This window comes from Gopherus evgoodei, chromosome 1 (assembly GCF_007399415.2).
Source record: "Gopherus evgoodei ecotype Sinaloan lineage chromosome 1, rGopEvg1_v1.p, whole genome shotgun sequence".
NCBI classification, from domain to species: domain Eukaryota; kingdom Metazoa; phylum Chordata; order Testudines; family Testudinidae; genus Gopherus; species Gopherus evgoodei.
This window is the reverse complement of record NC_044322.1, coordinates 271,220,807-271,240,417: the sequence shown is the minus strand read 5'-3', so window position 1 is coordinate 271,240,417 and position 19,611 is coordinate 271,220,807. Positions and strand designations below refer to the sequence as shown.

Here is a 19,611-nt window from a genome sequence, read left to right as displayed (position 1 = left end):
TATTATCTAATTTCATGATGTTATTTTGGGTGACACCCCTGCTAACACTTCAGATATAACAACGAAAAGCTGGACAGTGCTCATGGCCCATCAGCAAGAGACATGGTACAGGAGCTAGTCTCCCTGTGAACCCTGTGGCAGCCTTTGAAAATGGCTAGAGGGCCTTACGGAGTCATGTGACCATGTCACCTGATACTGGAACCATCTCGATTCTGTACTTTTCCACAAGAAGCTGGGGATGGGGGGGGTCAAACTAGACTCCCGCTTTATGCAAATCCTATTTAAGGGTGGGGAGTGAGGTAATCCAGGTCATCAGTTTTCCCCGGCTGCCCTGTCCAAGATGACTGCTGGAAACATCTAAAACTGAACTGGGGGAAAGAACTGGACCCAGGCTGGAAGAGCGTCTGGTCTGTGAAGAAGATTATTAGAACACATTTAGGGTGAGAACTTACATATAAGCAGCTCCTTTAGTGTATTACGCTTAGTTTGCATGCTCTGTTTTATTTTCTTAGTAATCTACCTTGTTCTGTCTGCTATCCCCTTGACTACTTAAAATACATCTGTTACAGTTAATACATTTTTTCTGGTTATAATATAACCCAGTTTATGTGATTTCTAACTGGGTGGGGTGAGGAGTTGTGCATATCCTCCTCCACATTGAAGGAAAAGGCAAATTTCAAATAAGTTTGGGTTTTTACTCCAAGGGGGGTGGACATCTGAGGGCTGTGGCAAGCCCCTTAAACTGAGCCTTCCCAGAGCGCACTTCTGTCTCTCTGTGTAGATGGGTGTGACCCTGCCTGTGTGCTTGGCTGGAAAAGGCTGGGGAGCCAAGACTAGGTAAAAGGGGGCCCAGGCTGGCAGAACAGTCTGACTCAGTGGCATCCCCGCACACCAGGTGACATCCCAGGGGGTGCAGCCCATCGCAACCGTACCCTCCATGTCCTTTTCTAACTGATCTTTCATTCCAATTACTGAAGCCAGCCCCCCACCCCAACCACCTGTGTGCCTGTACCGCATTTGATACATGCTGACCAAAACCACTTCTTCACTCAACCCTCTCTCTTCTCATCACCTCTACCTTTCCCCTTCTTCACTAGGATCTGGCTTTGATTTCATTCTGGCTGGGGGAAGGGGAAATTGCAGACTCTCCCCATGCCACTGAATTTTATACACTGCCAGTTTCTCTAAAATCAAAATAAAAGGGGGGGAGGCTCAATTTCCATCCATAATTACATTTGAATAACAAAACAGGTCCTGAAAAACTAGGGAGAGAGAGAAAGAGAGAGCACAGGGAGGACAGAGATGAAGATAACCTCAAAGCCAGGCAGTAATGACACTAGCAGGGAATGAGAGGCCCATATGCTAAACAGAGACACCAATTTCAGCATGAATCAAATGATTATGTCAGTTCGGATGAAGAATGTAAAAAGATAACAGGGTATAAAAGACGGTTACTCACCTTTGTAACTGTTGTTCTTCAAGATGTGTTGCTCATATCCATTCCAGTTAGGTGTGTGCGCCGCGCGTGCACATTCGTCGGAAAACTTTTACCCTAGCAACTCAGTGGGCCGGCAGGTTGCCCCCTAGAGTGGCGCCGTCATGGTGCTCGATATATACCCCTGCCAGCCCACCCGCTCCTCAGTTCCTTCTTGCCGGCTACTCCGACAGTGGGGAAGGAGGGCGGGTGTGGAATGGATATGAGTAACACATCTCGAAGAACAACAGTTACAAAGGTGAGTAACCGTCTTTTCTTCTTCGAGTGATTGCTCATATCCATTCCAGTTAGGTGAATCCCAAGCCTTACGTAGGCGGTGGGGTTGGAGTGAAATGTGGCAGAATGAAAACTGCTGAGCCAGAGGCTACAGCATCTCTTGACTGTTGAACCAGGGCATACTGCGAAGCAAAGGTAGGGACCGAGGACCAATGGAGCTGCGCGACAGATCTCGTGGGTAGGAACATGAGCCAGCAAGGCGGCAGATGAAGCCTGAGCCCTGGTAGAATGCACGGTGATGTGGCTTGGGGAAATATGAGCCAAATCATAACAAGTGCGGACGTACGCCATCACCCAAGATGAGATCCTCTGAGAGGAAAACAAGCAAGCCTTCCCTTTGGTCTGCTACCGTGACAGAGCTGGGGCACCTTACAAAATGGTTCTGTCAGCGCAATATAAATGCGAGCACTCTACAGATGTCCAGGGAGTGCAACTGTTGCGTCCATTGCATTGAGCTGTGGGTAACATGAAAGGCCGAAACCACCTTAGGGAGGAAAGCCAGGTGTGGTCATAACTGCACCTTGTCTTTGTGAAACCTAGTGTACGGCGGAACCACCGTAAGAGCTCTGAGCTCGGAGACTCGTCTGGCCGATGTAACAGCTACGAGGAAAGTTGTCGTCCAAGACAGGTATAGCAGAGGGCCGGTCGCGAACGGCTCGAATGGGGGAGACATAAGTCTGGTTAAAACTAGGTTGAGGTCCCAGGCTGGGGCTGGGCGGTGCACCCGAGGGTGCAAGCGCTCCAAGCCCTTGAGGGATCTAGAACCCATAGAGTGTGAGAACACGGAACGTCCACCTTAGCCTGGCTGGAAGGTAGAGATGGCTGCCAAGTGTACCCTCAGCGATGATACCGCCAGGTCCTGCCGTTGAAGGCCAGAGGCAGGCCAAATAGAGGGGATCGAGACCTCAGTAGGAGCAAGATCGAGTGTATTGCACCTGTAGAAGAAATGCTTCCACTTGGCCAGGTACGTTGACCAGGTGGAAGGCTTCCTGCCACCCCGGCTCAGTTACGCAGCAGCCACACCGTGAGGCGAAGAGGCTGCAGGTCCGGGTGACGAAGCCTGTCGTGGCCCGGAGTGATGAGGTCTGGGTGGGGTGGCAGGGTAATTGGGTTGGTTATTGACAGGCCGAGCAACGTGGTGTATCAGTGCTGCCTGGACCACGCTGGAGTGATCATGATGATGCGCGCTCTGCCCCTGCGGAGTTTGAGTAGGACCTAATGAACCAGTGGGATCAGTGGGAAGGCATAAAGGAGTTGGCCTTTCCATGCATCAGGAATGCGTCCAAGATCAATCCCGAGGAGAGACCTTGGAAGGAGCAGAACATCTGGCATTTTCTGCTCTCGCGGTGAGCGAACAGGTCTATGTGAGGAAAAATCTCCACTTCTGGAAAGCAGAACGCCTCACATGGGGCAGAGTGACCACTCGTAAGACAGGAAAGACCTGCTGAGTCAAAGCGCCAAGGCGTTCCGAACGCCTGGGAGAAAGGACGTCACCAGCTCCATCGAGTGGGCCATGCAAAAGTCCCAGAAATGGATGGCCTCCTGACAAAAGGGGGGAGGACCATGTCCCTCCCTGGTTATTTATGAAGCATATGGCCGTTGTGTTGGCTGTAAACACCGAGATACCACGGCCTTGCAGCTGCCGCTGGAACCCCTGGCACGCCAGGCGGACTACTCTCATTTTTGGGGTGTTGATGTGGAATGCCAGCTCCCGAGAAGACCAAAGGCCTTAAGCTCAGAGGTGACCATGAGCACTCGAGCAGAGAGATGACGCGTCCGTCGACAGGGGCAGTGAGGGCTGGGGCGGATGGAACCGCATCCCTGCCCACACCAGGGAGGGAGTTAGCCACCACTCTAGGGAGCCTAAGGTACTCGAGGGAACGGTGATTACCATGACCATTGGCTCCCTGTCCGGGCGGTACGCCGAGGTGAGCCGGACTTGGAGAAGACGGAGGCGGAGCTTGGCGTGTTTGGTTACAAACTTGCGGGCAGCCATGGACCCAGGAGACTGAGACAAGTGCGAGCCGAGGTCGTTGGGAAAGTCTGCAGACCTCGGATGATTGTTGCCATTGCCTAAAACCGCAGCTGTGATAAGCAGGCTCCGGCTAGGTTGGAGACCAGGATAGTCCCTAGGAAGTTCAACCTCTGCTTGGGAACCAGAGTGGATTGCTCTATAGGAATCATCAGGCCTAGACCTGTGAATAAGACCGTGATGATGCCCACGTGCTGAGTGGTTTGTGTCTCGGAGTCTCCTCGGATAAGCGAATCGTCCAGATATGGAAAAACGCATATCCGACATCAGCGAAGGTAGGCGGCGACTATGGCCATATACTTGGTCAATACCTGTGGGGCTGCAGAAAGGCCAAACAGTAGGACCGTAAACCAGAAGTACTGACGGTTCGCTAGAAAGCAGAGGTATCTCCTGTGCGGAGGGAAGATGGCGTTGTGAAAGTATGCGTCCTTCATATCGAGGGCGGCATAGCAGTCCCCAGGAGGCAAGGATGGGATAATGGTTCCCAGGGATACCATGCGGAACTTCAACCTTATCCTAAACTGGTTGAGTCCGCGCAGGACTAGGAAGGTCTGAGACCTCCGTTCGAGTGGGGGACTAGGGCATAACGGGAGTAAACCCCTTGCCCCTTTCGTCCGTCGGCATCTGCACCTCTTGTACGAGGAATTGCTCGTGAGAGGGGTCCCTGAAGGGGGACAGGGTTGGAACAAATTAGAGGGGGTACCTATGCTCCACCGTGCGCAGGACCCAGCGATCTGAAATTAACTGGGGCCACGCCAGGAGAAAGCGGGATTGGGATCCCGGCCTGTGACTGGTACACCGCCCTCAGGCGCACCTTGGAAGGTTCGTCTTTGGTCCCAGTGGTAATTGCGAGGGACCTTGACCTTGGCTCTTTAGGGGTCCTGACGTTTGTCTGCGACCACCTTGGCCTCGCCGTTTGCCAAAGTCCTGTCTCTGGCTAGGCACAGAGTATGGCGGCTGGGGACAGAAAGGCCTGCGTTTGGTCGCTGGCATATGCATGCTGAGAGAGCACATTAGGACCCTATTGTCCATCAGGCTTCGCAGCCTGGGGCTGTCTTTGCCGCGAAGAGGCCTTTACCAACAAAGGGTAAGTCTTGAATGGCATACTGCAGCTCCGGCCGGAGGTTTGAAACCTGAAGCCATGAGATGCACCTCATGGTGACACCAAAGGCCAGAGTCCTGGCTGCTGAGTCTGCTGCATCCAACGAGGCCTGGAGGGACGCTCTGGGTACCTTTTTCCCCCGTCCTCCAAGACGGCAGCGAACTCTTGGCGGGAGTTTTGAGGGAGAAACTCCATAAACTAAACTAACTTCACCCAGGTGCTATAATTATAGTAGCTAAGCAAGGCTTGTTGCTTTGCTACCCAGAGCTGCAGGGCCTCTGCAGAGTACACCTGGCGGCCAAGTAGGTTCATTCGCCAAGCCTCCTTTGGTTTCGGGGCTGGCGCCCGCTGGCCATACCAATACCTCTCCTTAACAGACTGAAAGACTAGTGAGCAGAGAGGAGAGCGGACAGACGAGTAGTCGTACCCTTTAGAGGGCAACATACCGGGTCCTCTACCTCTGGGACCTCCTCCACCTCAGGTTGTCGGGGGGGCGTATCAGAATCGTGGTCCTGAGCATAAGATCTGCGCATGTGGGATGACACGGATGCGTGTCTGGATGGCCATGGAGGCACTAAAAAAAAAAGGCAAGGGCAGAGTCTCTGACTCTATCAGACCTTGCCCAACTCGGCACCGGGGACCGGCACCGGGAGGCGTACCGGTACCTGGAACGAGATCCAGACCTGCAACCAGAACAGTGCCAGGAGGTCGACCGAGATCTCGAGGCTCGGGGAGAGGCTACGGGAGTCACGGTACCTGTCACAGTGCCGGGAGTCGGAACGGTGCCGATAGTAGTGGGTCGGCGAACGGGATACCGACCGGTGTGGCAAGTGCGACCAGTACCGATGAGGAAAACAGCACCGGGACTGCAAGTGGTGTCGGGTGTGCCGACGGGACCTGGAGCGTCTGCGGGACCGTGATCATGAACGGTGCCGCTCTGCTGTGCTGACAGAGGACGGTCATATGAAGAGACTGTATTACCCGCACCGGCAGTGCCGGGGTCAGGCAGCATCGACTCTGTCATGGCAATGAGATCCCTCGCTGTTGGTAATGTCTCCGGCGTGGAGGGAACAGCAGGCTCAACCACAGTGCTTACTGGGGATCTGTCAGGCACCGGATTCGACGGCTCTCGTGGGACCGGGATCGACGGTACCGAGGTCGTCAGAGCTTCGGTAGGTGTTGGTGCCGGGCGATCTGACTTAGACGAGCTCTCTGGCTGCGGTGCAGTTGGCACGGAAGCAGCAGGAGCAGTAAGCTCAACCACGGCGCGTGCCGGGGAGCCGTCAGGCACCGGATTCGACAGCCCTTGTGGGACCGGGATCAACGGTGCCGACGTCGTCGGTGCCTCAGCAGGTGTTGGTGCCGGGCGATCCGACTTAGACGAGCTCTCTGGCTGCGGTGCAGTTGGCACGGAAGCAGCAGGAGCAGTAAGCTCAACCACAGCGCGTGCCGTGGAGCCGTCAGGCACCGGATTCGACGGCCCTTGTGGGACAGGGATTGACAGTGCCGACGTCGTCGGTGCCTCAGCAGGTGTTGGTGCCGGGCGATCTGACTTAGACGAGCTCTCTGGCTGTGGTGCATTTGGCACAGAAGCAGCGGGAGCAGTAAGCTCTACCACGGCGCGTGCCGGGGAGCTGTCAGGCACTGGATTCAATGGCCCTGGGGGACTGGAATCGACGGTGCCGATGTCATCGGTGCCGCTGCAGGTGTCGGTGCCGGGCAATCCGACTTAGACGAGCTCTCTGGCTGCGATACAGGTGGCACGGAAGCAGCAGGAGCAGGGGGCTCAACCACGGCGCGTGCCGGGGAGCCGTCAGGCCCCAGCAGGAATCGTAGGCTTTCTCGACCTCGGAAGAAGGGAGCGGTGCCGAGTCGATTTCGGTGCCGGCGACGGCCAGTGCCGAAAGGCCTTGGCAGTACCGGCAGGGTCCGGTGCCGAGGAGGCGCTTCTGCCAGCCGCTTGATCATCGCTCGGTGCCAAAGGTGGAGGGGTAAGTGAAAGTCCCGCTCCTTTTTGTTCTCGGCTTAAAAGCCTTGCAAATGGGGCACTTAGCTGTCAAGTGTGATTCCCTGAGGCACTTCAGACAGGAGTTGTGTGGATCTCCCTTCGGCATCGGCTTCTGGCAGGCCGAGCCCATTTTAAAACCCGGTGAGCCGTGCATGGGCTCCGGCACCGGGTGCAGGAAAGGGGCTACTTCCTGAACCCCGCTAACTATTACTAAATTAACTATACAAATATATATATAAAAGGATTATAACTGCATAACTATATACGAGAATTACGAGTAGCTAGGGAAGTGGAGGTCAGCTAAGCCGCGCTCCACTGTTCCAACGACTGACACGGGCGGTAAGAAGGAACTGAGGAGCGGGTGGGCCGGCAGGGGTATATATCGAGCACCATGACGGCGCCACTCTAGGGGGCGACCTGCCGGCCCACTGAGTTGCTAGGGTAAAAGTTTTCTGACGAATGTGCACGCGCGGCACACACACCTAACTGGAATGGATATGAGCAATCACTCGAAGAAGAATGGTGGATTAGCCTTCTCTCTGCTGTCCACGCATCCGCTCGCTCGCTGTCATGTAGGGCGCAACTGATGTTTTAAAAGTCATGCTTGCATCTCTCTTAAGGAAAAGGTTACCTGTTCTTTCCAGCCCTCCTCCTCTCCCTGACATCTGTTTGTCTAGTCAAGCCCACACCTGGTAATCTTTTTCTAATGGGCCATCATTCACCTCCTTCCCCCAAGCATTCTTCCCAGAGAGAGGGTCAGGAAGGGAGGAAGGGAAAAGGGTGGGGGGAATAGGAAGGGTGAGATAAGGGGAGAAAAGGAAAGAGGAAAAAACAAAACAGTTCCATTCCACCAAAAAAAGGAAGAAGGAGAGATGGTGAAGGAATAGGAGAGAAAAGAGAGAGGACAGAAAAGAAGAGAAAGAGAGATACAGAGAAAGATTAACGAAGAAGTGGAATAAGAAAAAAGAAAAGGCGATTAAGGGAGTGAGAGGAGCCAGCTGGATCCATGAGGCCTGAGGCAACACACTCCTAGAGCAAAGACAGACCCTGCATTGCAGCTATTTCTGGAGAGACAGATAATTAGTCAGAGTGAAAAGAACCATTAGCATGGAGCCCAAGGTACTGTTGGTGGGGCTAGAGGCCCCATCCTCTAAGGCCTTGGCTACACGGGAGACTTGCAGAGCTGGTAGTGGCTTTACAGCGCTGCAACTTACTCCCAGTCCACACTGGCAAGGCACATACAGCGCTGTATCTCCTTGGCTACAGCGCTGGTTGTACTCCACATGGACGAGAGGAATAAAGAGAACAGTGCTGGTGCTGCAGTGCTGGAGTGCCAGTGTAAACAGCAATTAACCTTACTACGCTGTAACTGAGGCTACGTCTAGACTACCCACCGTATCGGCGGGTTAAAATCGATTGCTCGGGGATTGATATATCACGTCTCATCTAGACGTGATATATCGATCCCCGAGCGTGCTTATATCGATTCTGGAACTCCACCAACCCCAACGGAGTTGCGGAATTGACCGGGGGGGAGCCGTGGACATCGATCCCAAGCGGAGAGGACGGGTGAGTAATCCGATCTTAGATATTCGACTTCAGCTACGTTATTCACGTAGCTGAAGTTGCGTATCTAAGATCGATTTCCCCTCGTAGTGTAGACCAGCCCTGACCTCCGGAATTTTCCCATAATGCTTTTAACCAAAGAACTCTCTTTGGGAATAGCTACACTTGCAGCTGTACAGTGCTGGGAGTTACAGCTGTCTTCGTACAGTTGTGTAGGGAAAGCGCTGCAGTGTGGCCACACTAACAGCTACCAGCGCTGCAGTGTGGCCACATTTGCAGCATTTGCAGCGCTGTTGGGAGTGGCTGAACAGGCATTCTGGGATACCGCCGAATACCTCTGGAGGCCAATTACAGCGCTTTTGGTGGCCACACTGGCGGAGCAGCGCTGCCTCACCAGCGCTGCAATCGTTATACCCCAGGCAGAGCAGGAGTACAGCCAGTGCTGCAGCCAGGGAGATGCAGCGCTGTATGTGCCTTGCAAGTGTGGACGGTGAGTAAGTTGCAGCGCTGTAAACCCACCACCAGCGCTGCAACTCTCCAGTGTAGCCAAGCCCTTTGTTTTGTTGTGAACTTGTGGCTCCTGGAGCTGCTTATCTAAAAAACATACACAGCTACTGTTTGCTCGAGCAGAGGCAGGCAGGGAATGTCCATAGCTAGTGTTTGCTTGAGGAGAGAAACAGCACAGCGGAGGTGGGAGGGGCAGAGGGAGTCCGTGGGAGCAGCTGCTTATCTGGTCTGAAGGCTATTTGCGTTTAAGAGTGAATGAGAGAGGGATGGGGGAAGTGGTTGGAATTTGCAAGGCAGGAAGCTGACACAGAGTCGACTCCAAAAATCCACTTTCTCTCTCTCCCCCACTCTCCCTGTCACACTGCACCCCACCCCCCTCTTTTGAAAAGCACATTACAGCCACTTGAACGCTGGGATAGCTGCCCATAATGCACCACTCCCAACAGCTCTGCAAATGTAGCCACACTGCAACGCTTTCCCTACACAGCTGTAGGGAGACAGGTTTAACTCCCAGCGCTGTACAGCTGTAAGTGTAGCCAAACCCTAAGAGAGTTTCCAACACATCTGGGACTAGCAATACCATCATGGGTTTTCAGCTTAAATGTGACTGACGGCGGACACAGCTGATGGCTGGGGCAGTGGGGGGGGGCGGGGATTGTGGGGGGGCTTCTCTCTGGCAGAGGAAGAGTAATCTTGATGGAGGGGGGAGGCTGAAAGGAAGCCAATCACTCTCCTTCCGGCTGCTCCCACACAAATAACCACAACCAACTGGTTAACACAGGCTTGTAGAAAACTGCTTTGGATCAAATAAATAGCAGCCCGCCATTTTTTCCCCACTACTTTTTGGGGGGGTTAACAAAAACATAGTTCCACTTTCCTTTCTGAGCCATTTCCAGGCTTCCTGGCTCTTTCCAGAGTCAGAAAAACTGACAAAGCCATGAGGAAAGGTCTGCAATTCACCTCTCCTGCCTAGCCAAAAGCAGGGAGTCTCAGAAATCTCCCCAGCGCAGAAGCCTGTTTTCTCTGTCTCACATACACGATTGCCAGCTCAGAGAATGCACAAGTCTCACGCAGGAACATTGGGGAGAAACATTTAAACTAAACTTTTCCTAGGTATGGAGTGTTGGGGCCCGAGTGGGGGAAGGGGAAAGAAGCAGTCAGATGTGAATCGGGGAGTCATGGTTCGGGCAACTTTTTCTTGTATCAGAACTAGTTTGTCTATCCTGAATCTGGATTTCTTTCCAAATCCATGAAACTATCTGATTCAGATTCCCACGGCAGTGAACCCTCTCTCCCTACTAAGATTAAGCAGATGTGTGAAACAATGTAGTCCACTTCTATGCTGGGGGAAGCTGATTTCATTTGGAGCCCCTCCCTTAATGATCAGATGATTGAGCTGGGATGAAGGAGAGCAGCTGTTTGTTCTTCACTTCCCCACCACCACCCACCCACCCTTCCTTCCTTGAACAAAGGAATTGCTATCCTGGATAAGACCCTAGGGTCCATCTAGTTCAATATTCTCTTTCTGACTGGGACCAGCACTAGATGCTTCAGAAGGAGGTGCAAGAACACCTGTAATATATCAGATGACCTGTCCATACAGGGAATTTCTTCCCCCAGGTCTAAATTGGCAACTATGCAGAAATCTTACTGGGGTGACTCCCCATGGGATCATAAGACCAGCCCCATATATCAGTACTCAGATATCAGCATGATAAATACCTTATAAATATAATAGAGAGATTTTTCTAGTCTGCTCATATTTGTAAATGACATCAAAGTAACCCAACAGTAACTGGAGAATCATGGAAATCAGAGATGGAAAACACTGATTCGGTCACATGTAGTCCAGTCTCCATCCCACATCCAATTCAGGACTTCACAATTCTTTGTCTCAGTCCATTTTTAGACAGTTTAGATGATGGGGTCTATATCAGTACCCTGGGCAGATCAGTCAATAGTCTAATAAATCTCACTTCAGGAAGGTATTATTAATAGTATTTATTATTTATATTATGGTAACACCCAGAGGCCACAGTGAAGATCCCATTGTGCTGCGTGCTGTACTGACACAGAGCAAGATACGGCCCTGATTGGTGTTTACACCCTTTGAACAATTGTGGCCAGTGATCATGTTGTCCTGTGCCTCACCTCTTAGTCATACTTTAGCTGAGTGATACAGATTTAGGTCTTTTAATCTTTTCTCATGATTCAGTCCCTCCAGTCTTCTAGTAATTTGTATTTCTCGCCTCTGAGCTCCCTGCAGCTCAACTGCATTTTTCTGGTACTGAGGTGCCCAGAGCAGTTTTTACTCTGGGATCAAACTGTGGCTACTCCTACTCCTATCAGAGACTGGCTAGGGTAGAAAACACAGTCTAGTGGCTAGGGTATTGGATGAGGACGGAGGAGCCTTGGAGGTCAATTCATGACTCAGCCAGAGACTTCCTGTGTGGGTTTGGGCAGGGCACTTAATCTACCCTGTGCTCAGTTCCCCACCTGTAAGGGGATGATAAGCCTTCTCTACCTCACAGGGGTGCTGCTAGGATAAAATCCATTAATGACTGTGAGGTGCTTGGGGACCTCTAGTGATGACAGCCATACACATACCTTGATAGATAGTTGCTTTCCATGTCATGATCCACCTGTTGTTAATTGATGCTGCCAGACCTACAGAGAGGCTCAGGACCCTCAGGGAATGGAAAGATTCTTGGTTGTAGTAACCACAAGACTCACCAGCTTTCCTCAGTCCTTCTCCAGAGATAGACTGTGCTTGTGCATCTCTTAATTAAGCTGGAAAGTCTAGCCAGCTGATGGATTTGAATTCAGATGCTGGTGAATTCTCTGTGACATCCCTAGAGAGCACATTAAACTAAACCAAACAGACTAAGGATTCAGTCAGCTAATGAAGAGAGAAATGAGGGAGAGAGATGGGGGAGTGGAAAAGACAAGAGAAAAGAGAGGGTAAAGGAGACAAGGAGAGAAAGAAAAGTAGGGGATGAAACAGATCAGGGAGGGAGAAGCAGAAGGAACAAAAGAAGATGAAAGGAAAAAAGATGGCCATGGCCAACATGACTGTGTGCAGAAACAGGCACAGGATAGCCCCTGCATGGTCCTTACTCCATCTCAAACCCATGATGGGACCCCATGCGCTATCACATGTCCAAATTGTTTTCGCTCCACCTCTGCTAGGTTGTAAGCTCTCGGGGCAGGGTCCATGTCTCCTTAAGAGATTTATACAACATCAAGCGCACTGTTGGCACTCAATAAACAATAACAACAAGAGGGAGAGGAGAGATTTAATGTCAAGAGGAAGGGACCCAAGAGCCTCTCCTCAGGTCCTCACCGGGTCATTCAACTTTGGATGCTGCCCAAGGAGACTCACCACTGGATGCAGCTCAGGTCTAGACCATGTGGTTTGGCAGGCCCATGCTGCCTGATTCTACCCCAGGCAACCCACAGTGCTAGAGCCCTCCACCCCCTCCATTCAAAGTTGCTGGATATTATTGTGGCCAATAGGGTTTAAGGTGCCCACTTCCCCACAAGGGTGGTTACCTGTTCATGGTGCTCAATGCCCATGCTGATGGTGTTCACTAGAATGGCTATCATGATCCCACGGTTGAAGTACTTGCTGTCCACAATCCCCCTTAGTTTGACCCTCACTTCTCGCCACAGGTCATCGCAGAGCCTCAGCCATCCGCCCTCTTCCCCCTCCTCTTCCTCCTTCTCCAGATCTGTGGCACCTTCGCTTCCTCTTCTTCTTTCTCTTTGCTCTTCACTGGCCCCTCCTTCCTCCTGGTCCGAATCAGCACTGTCCAGGATGGAGAGCCTCCGGGCTGCCTCACGCTGCACTCTGTGACATCTGGGGCAGTTGTTGGGGTCAGAGGTCAGGGTCATAGCAATGGGCTGGATGAGGGCATGAGGAGTGTATTCGAGAGAGTTGTGTTTCTGGCAATGCCCTGGGGAAAGAAATCATTACAGTTAAAGGAACAGGGCTCAATTTTCAAATAAGGCATACAAATCAGTTCACCACTTGGATGCTTAAATAGCAAGAAGGCACCGAAAGTGGAAAGCCAGGCTTTTTAACCGTGAGGGTGATTAAAGACTGGAACAGCTTATCAAGGGAAGTGGTAAATTCATCATCATTTGGAGTCTTTAAATTGAGATTGGATGCCTCTGTAAAACATACACTGTAGTTCAGCCACAAGTGATTAGGCTCAACACAATTCACTCACACTGTAGGGAAGAATTATTTCCTCCGCTGCATGAATCAGTGGGTGAAATTCTGTGACCTGTGTCACACAGGAGATTGAACGAAATGATCACAATGGTCCCTTCTGGCCTTAAAGTCAATGAGAGCGTATGGAGTGCCTAAAGGCAGAACTGGGCCCCCTGATTTAGGAACCCACTTTTTGACAGCATCTTAAAGAGCCAGAAGAGTGACTTTGAAAATAGCATTTCTTTATACAGTAACTCCTCACTTAAAGTCATCCTAGTCACCGTTGTTTCGTTGCTGATCAATTAGAGAACATGCTTGTTTAAAGTTGTGCAATGCTCCCTTCTAACGCTGTTTGGCAGCTGCCTGCTTGTCCACTGCTTGCAGAAAGAGCAGTCCTTTGGAGCTAGCTGGTGGGGGCTTGGAACCAGGGTGGATGGGCAGCCCCCCTATAAGCTCCCCACTCCTCTAAGTTCCCTGTGCAGCAGCTGCCCAGCAGGCTAGCAGTTGCCAGCGGTTCAGTTGTCCCTCCCCCCACTGCCGTGTGCTGCTCCTGCCCTCTGCCTTGGAGCTGCTCCTGGGAGCCTCCTGCTTGCTATGCAGTGGGGGTATGGGAGGGGGGGCTAATGTCAGGGTGTCCCCCTCCTCCCGCTCCTGCCCCCCGCTCCTTTACCCCATCTCCGCAGAACAGGGGGAGGGCACGACAGGGCTCAGGATGGAGGGAACTTGCTGGCAGCAGCTGTTGTCTCAACTTGCTGATCTACTTAAAAAGACAGTGAACTTAGAATGGGGTCAGCGTACTTAAAGGGGCAATGTACATCTCTCTCACACACACACGGTGTGTCTCTCTGTCTGCCATGCTGTCTCCCCTCCCTCCATTCGTGCTACTTTGTAGAGTGTGAGGCTACATTTACAATGTGTTAACCCTTGAGAGCTCAGCCCAGTGCTAGTTCATCATTTAGCCATAGGGCATTCTCTGGGAAATATCCCACCCTCTTCCACCCTCTGACTCCACCACCTCACACAATCATCATTGCTGTGTACATTATTGTTTGTTGAAAACTTATACTCTGTGTGTGTGTATATATATAGTCTTTTGCCTGGTGAAAAAAATTTCCCTGGAACCTAACCTCCCCCATCCATTTACATTAATTCTTATCGGGAAATTGGATTCACTTAATATCATTTTGCTTAAAGTCGCATTTTTCAGGAACATAACTACAATGTTAAATGAGGAGTTACTGTACACGACACTGTGTGTATGAGATCAGGTTTGTTGGCTTTAGTGACCTAACAAAGTTTTTATTCCTTTTTCCTCCTGTTAGCTCTGGAGAGCCAACACAGCTACGGAAGAGTGAGTCAGAGTCCAGTGGTACAACAAATTGCCAGTTGCAGAAACTATTATTGGCGAACAGGCGCAAAAGTGGAAGGCTGAGCCTGCAGGGCTGGCAGTTAGAAATTCTATCGTTCACTCATAAAGTGAATTCACTTGATACAGAAGCCTTTGAGACAATTAACACAGAACCCATAAAGCCATTTTTATTGTCACTCTTCAGACTAGAACTGCAATTTAAATTATACAATTGTACTTCACGTCTAATTTCACACATTCAAAAAGTTTCCACTGGCCCTTGAAAAATTACGTTGTCCCTCCCCGCCCCCCAATTCTGCCAATACGCCTCAAAACTGTGTACTTCAGCATTTCTTTCTATTCTGGTCCTGGGACACCCCCCACCACTACACTGCAAAAACACCTCAACCCTGATCTGCAGTATCTTTGTTCCTTAATCTTGAGGTCCCACAGGGTTTGCTTAAGCAGCTCAATTCCCCTCTCTCCCACTCTGCCAATGCACTTAATCCAATTTGCAATACCCTCTGCTATTCCAGATCTGGAATCCTTTACAAGAACCTGTTGATACCTCCCAATCCTACCATTCAGCAGCCCCTGGAATGCTAAATCTGGCTTTCCCACACAATTCCTGCCAGCAACACGTATTGCTATTCCGATGCATTGCCTGCCTCCCCCATGCTTCTGTCCAATTCCTAGTGCCTAATATTAATTCTGAACTGATACAAAAGTTTTTTTTTCCTCCTGCTGATAACAGCCCACCTTAACTGATTACTCTCGTTATAGTTAGTATGGCAACACCCATTTTTTCATGTCCTCTGTGTATATATATCTTCCTACTGCATTTTCCACTGCTTGCATCCGATGAAGTGGGTTTTAGCCCACGAAAGCTTATGCTCAAATAAATTTGTTAGTCTCTAAGATGCCACAAGTACTCCTGTTCTTTTTGCGGATACAGACCCTAACATGGCTGCCATTCTGAAACTTCTTCTACTGACACTCCCAGCTTTGCCTTTGGGATTCTTACTATAGCGTCTCTGTCCTTTCCCGTTCACACCAAGCTTGGCACTGCCTGGCTCCATCCGGCCCTGGCGTTGGTCCTGCAGGCTGTTGTAGAGGCTAAGTGTGCGACGTTTGGCTTTGCGCACGATGTGGCAGACATACTGGAAGATCTCCTCGTAGCAGTCTCCTGGTTCAGTGTAGCTGGCTACAGTGCTGGAGGACAAGTACCGCGCTCGCTGTTCCTGCATCAGCTGGTGCTCCCGTTGCTTGGTCTCAGAGAACTGAGTGGCTATGACCACCAGGCACAGGTTGATCATGAAGAAAGAGCCCACCTACAATCAATGAAGGAAGAGGAAAAAATGAGAGAGGGAGGGAGAGAAAAAGCATGGGGCAAAGAGAAAGAAAGGAGGGAAAAGAAAGGGAAACGGGAAAATAAAACAGGACAAAGAGAGAAGGAAAAAATAGAGATAGGTGAGATTCTGCACAAGAAGGTGGGACTTCAGTCCTCAAAAGAAACCTTGCCTGGATCACCGTTTTTCTGAGGACAACTCCCTTGATGTGATTTTCACTATGCGGTTCAGTGGCTTGCGCAGTGGGCTGGGAGTCAGGAGATTTGGGCTCTATGCTCGACTCTGCCACTGATTTGCTGTGTGACCTTGGGCAAGTCACTTAAAGATGACCTGCAAAGGCTTTTATAAAAATTGGACTTTTGCTCTAAGCTTTTTTCTTTTTGACGTATAAAAGAAGTGTTTTGGTTTCTTTTCCCTTCTTGATTTTTACTTTAGGAAAATTGGGAATGTCATCCCTGCTCTTCCCTAGTACTTCTGGAGAACTTGCTGGCAGTCTCAGAGCATATTTGATCCTAACTCTCTCATCTTAATTGAAAGTATGGGGATGTTGAATCTTTAACAAAGATGGCTCTTCTCCAAAATGTTAACTAGGCACTGAAGTCAAATAGATATTTACAAAAACAAAGCGCGTTAAACAGTCTGACCAAAAATCCATTCCTTGCTCAACTTTCACTCTCTTGGCTCTTGTGATGTCCTACTTTCATTAGTCCTCGAATCATGAGAGTCTTCCAGTCTAGACAGGCTCTCAATTGCCAATGTAAAAACAAGCAGAACTCTTCATTTTTTAAATAAAATGTTTCAGGCCTTCATTATCCATTCTGCAAAAGCCAAAAAAGGCAGACACCCTATTTTATTCATTTGCAGATCTCCTTTAATTTAGCTGTGCCTCAGTTTTCCCATCCCTAAAATGGAGACAATAATGCTGAATGATTGGAGATGTATGGATAAAAATCACAATATCAGTTTTAAATATCTCCATTGTGGGATCAATCTGAATCTCCATAATGGGATCAATACTTTATTGCAGGGATGGGGATAAAAATTCAACAGGAATGCAAATCCAGTCCATACTAGGACTTTTAACCACTTGTTTTGAACACTGTTCCAACATGGTTGGGACCTCCTCTCCAAAGAGTTATGAACCGTGATATGTCAGTGCTAAAAAGAGGGATTGTTTTAGAACTCTGACTGGATTTTTGTGCTCATCTGAAATGGACCCTGGATGCGACTTGTGGAGAAGACGGAGCTAGATTCCTACAGAGAGACCCTGGAATGGACTCTGGGTTCAGGCACCTGGGAAGAAGGAAAGAACCTGAACTGGATTGCTGTGCCCCTGGAGTGGACTCTGGCTGCAGCCCTCTGGGGAGGAGGAGAAAAACCTGAACTGGATTCCCATGCTCCACTGGAAGGGCTTCTGAAGGTATCACCAGTGTTGTGTTCCCATCACATTCCTTTTCAGATTTAGGACCACTAGCAGAACTACTAGTCCTTCCTTCCCAGGGTGGAATCTCTGATGCAGCTCAGGAATACAACAGAGCTGTATCCAATACTTTCCTATTCATCCTGTTTGGCAGCTCCTCTCCTGGGTCATTAAAAGCATAATCCTCCAAAAGGGAGGGGAGAGCGCAGGTGGGTGAAGGAGAGAACCCCTACTCCAACTCCACTATCTACCTGAGTCAGAAAAGGAAACAGTGGGGATTGTTTATGAACAGTGTTCAAGCATAACTTCCTCTACTTGAATAGATAAAATCCCCCCCTTCACTACCCATACCTAGTCACACCTCCTTCCCCTTGACTCACTTTCTCAGACACACACACACAGGTGGCTAGAGGTTCCATCATGAGATTCGGTCCAGTTGCTTTTACTATTTCAAAGGGGAGACGTCTCTGCTGACATACAAATAAGCCTTTGAAAAACAAAACCATTCCTGGCCAGATCAGCATTAGGATAATATATGCAGTTTCAAAATAGAATGCTTCTCCCTGCCCTCTCAATGCCCTTCAAAGCAGTTATAAATCCATTCCCCTTCATCCACAGAGCCCTCCCCTACTTCAGCCCATCTGCCCTTCAGATTTTTTATGTGGCCTAGAAAGGAAGAGAGAGAAAAAGGAAACTGCTGTTTGCTTCAGATCCTTTTCCCCCAGAGGATTCTGGGTAGTTCATACTCTCATCTTGTTTTCATTGATGAGTGAGTGGGAATCCAAATCTCCTTCAGACATGCTCTCCCCACCACACATATGCTTTTCCATTTACATTGTCTCCCTCCCCTCATATGGAATGAACCAGAGTGTGGAGTTTGGGAAGAATTGTTGGTTTTTTAATAGGAATTTCTATGGTGTCCTTCACTGTGCTGTCTAAGAACTGCACAAACTAACGGGGGGCGGTAGAGGAAGATTTATCCCCATTTTACAGATGGAGAAACAGAGGCACAGAAAAGTGAAGCAATTTGTCCAAGGTCACAAAGTATGACTGCATCAGAGTCATGAATAGAACTCAGATCTCCTGTATCCAGTCCTGAGCCACAAAACAGTCCAAGAGGAAGGGGGAGGAGGGGGAGGAGGAGGACTGGATACAGCTACTGGACCACCAGCTAATGGACCATTCTTCTGAAGTCATTAAATATGATCGCATGTGTTTGTTTTATTCCTAGGACAACAGGAAAGTCTACGGACACACAGGAGAAGAGTCAAAGGGCGCGTTGGGCTCAACTCTGATTTTTGAATTAGCAGCTTCAGGCATCAAGGACCTGCAGTCTTTTTCTGTTAAGTACCTAACTCACCACATACATATTGCCCACGAGGCCTTTGGCAAGGAGGCTGACAGTTATTATTTACTGAGTGTGAATGGTGCATTTCACAGAATGGTCTGTCTCCTTTAAGGGCAGTGGGGGCTGGGAGGGTAGAGAGTCAGTCAGCCCTGTTCCAAGGCATGGCCCCTTTAAGAACAGGAAGTCCTGAGATGGATCACCAGATCAAACTGAGAATGACTCCTGGTGCCTGAGCCACGTGGTCACTTGCTGAGGATTAAAGAGAAATGCACTTAGCTCTGTCCCAAGTGAGAGCCATGTGTGATTTATGGGGGAGGAAGAAGAGAAGGTTCTTCTGGTGGAACTAGGATGAGGGTGGGTTGGGGAAGCCTGCCTGGATTATAGCGTAGCCTCAAGATGGGGTTGTGGAGACTCTTTCCCAACAGAAGGAATTTGAGCCCAGGGACCAGGGCTGGAAAAGACCTAGAGGGAGGTCTCCCCAAAGAGATACATGGCCTGGAGTAGCACCTGCAGAGCTTCCCTGCTCAGAGGGAGCTGGGGAGTGGAGAGAGAGCTGGGACCTGAAGACCCAGGGAAGGAAGGGCTGGAGGGTGGAAGGCCCAGAGGATTGTTTTGTGAGGTCTTAATAAATTAGACCCCAAGAAGGGAAATGTTATTAAACATTCTGCATGCATGTGAATGGATTAGAGACCCAAGAGGGGGCACTGAGATGGTGTGATGGCAGTGCCGTGCCGTGGGGTGGGGTGCGCTGAGACTACTCCCTTGCTACAGGGTACTCTACACAAGCAGAGATGATGACATGGGATCAAGTCCATCCATGGCATAATTCCACTGAAGGCAATGGAATTACCCCAGAAATGAATTTGGCCTTAGGTCTTTGTGCTGAGCAGCACTAAGCAGTGGTTCATCAGAGGCCATGCCTGCCAACAACAAAAAAAACCCAA

General features: G+C 50.1%; 1 protein-coding gene across 1 annotated transcript in view; it reads right to left on the bottom strand.

Annotated features, from left to right (window-relative positions):
• Positions 1 to 19,611, bottom strand: part of CACNA1I (calcium voltage-gated channel subunit alpha1 I) — a 141,517-nt gene that overhangs the window by 47,253 nt on the left and 74,653 nt on the right. The window contains 2 exon segments of the mRNA XM_030546703.1: positions 12,539 to 12,942; positions 15,575 to 15,881. Of these exon segments, the coding sequence (XP_030402563.1) occupies positions 12,539 to 12,942; positions 15,575 to 15,881 (711 nt within the window).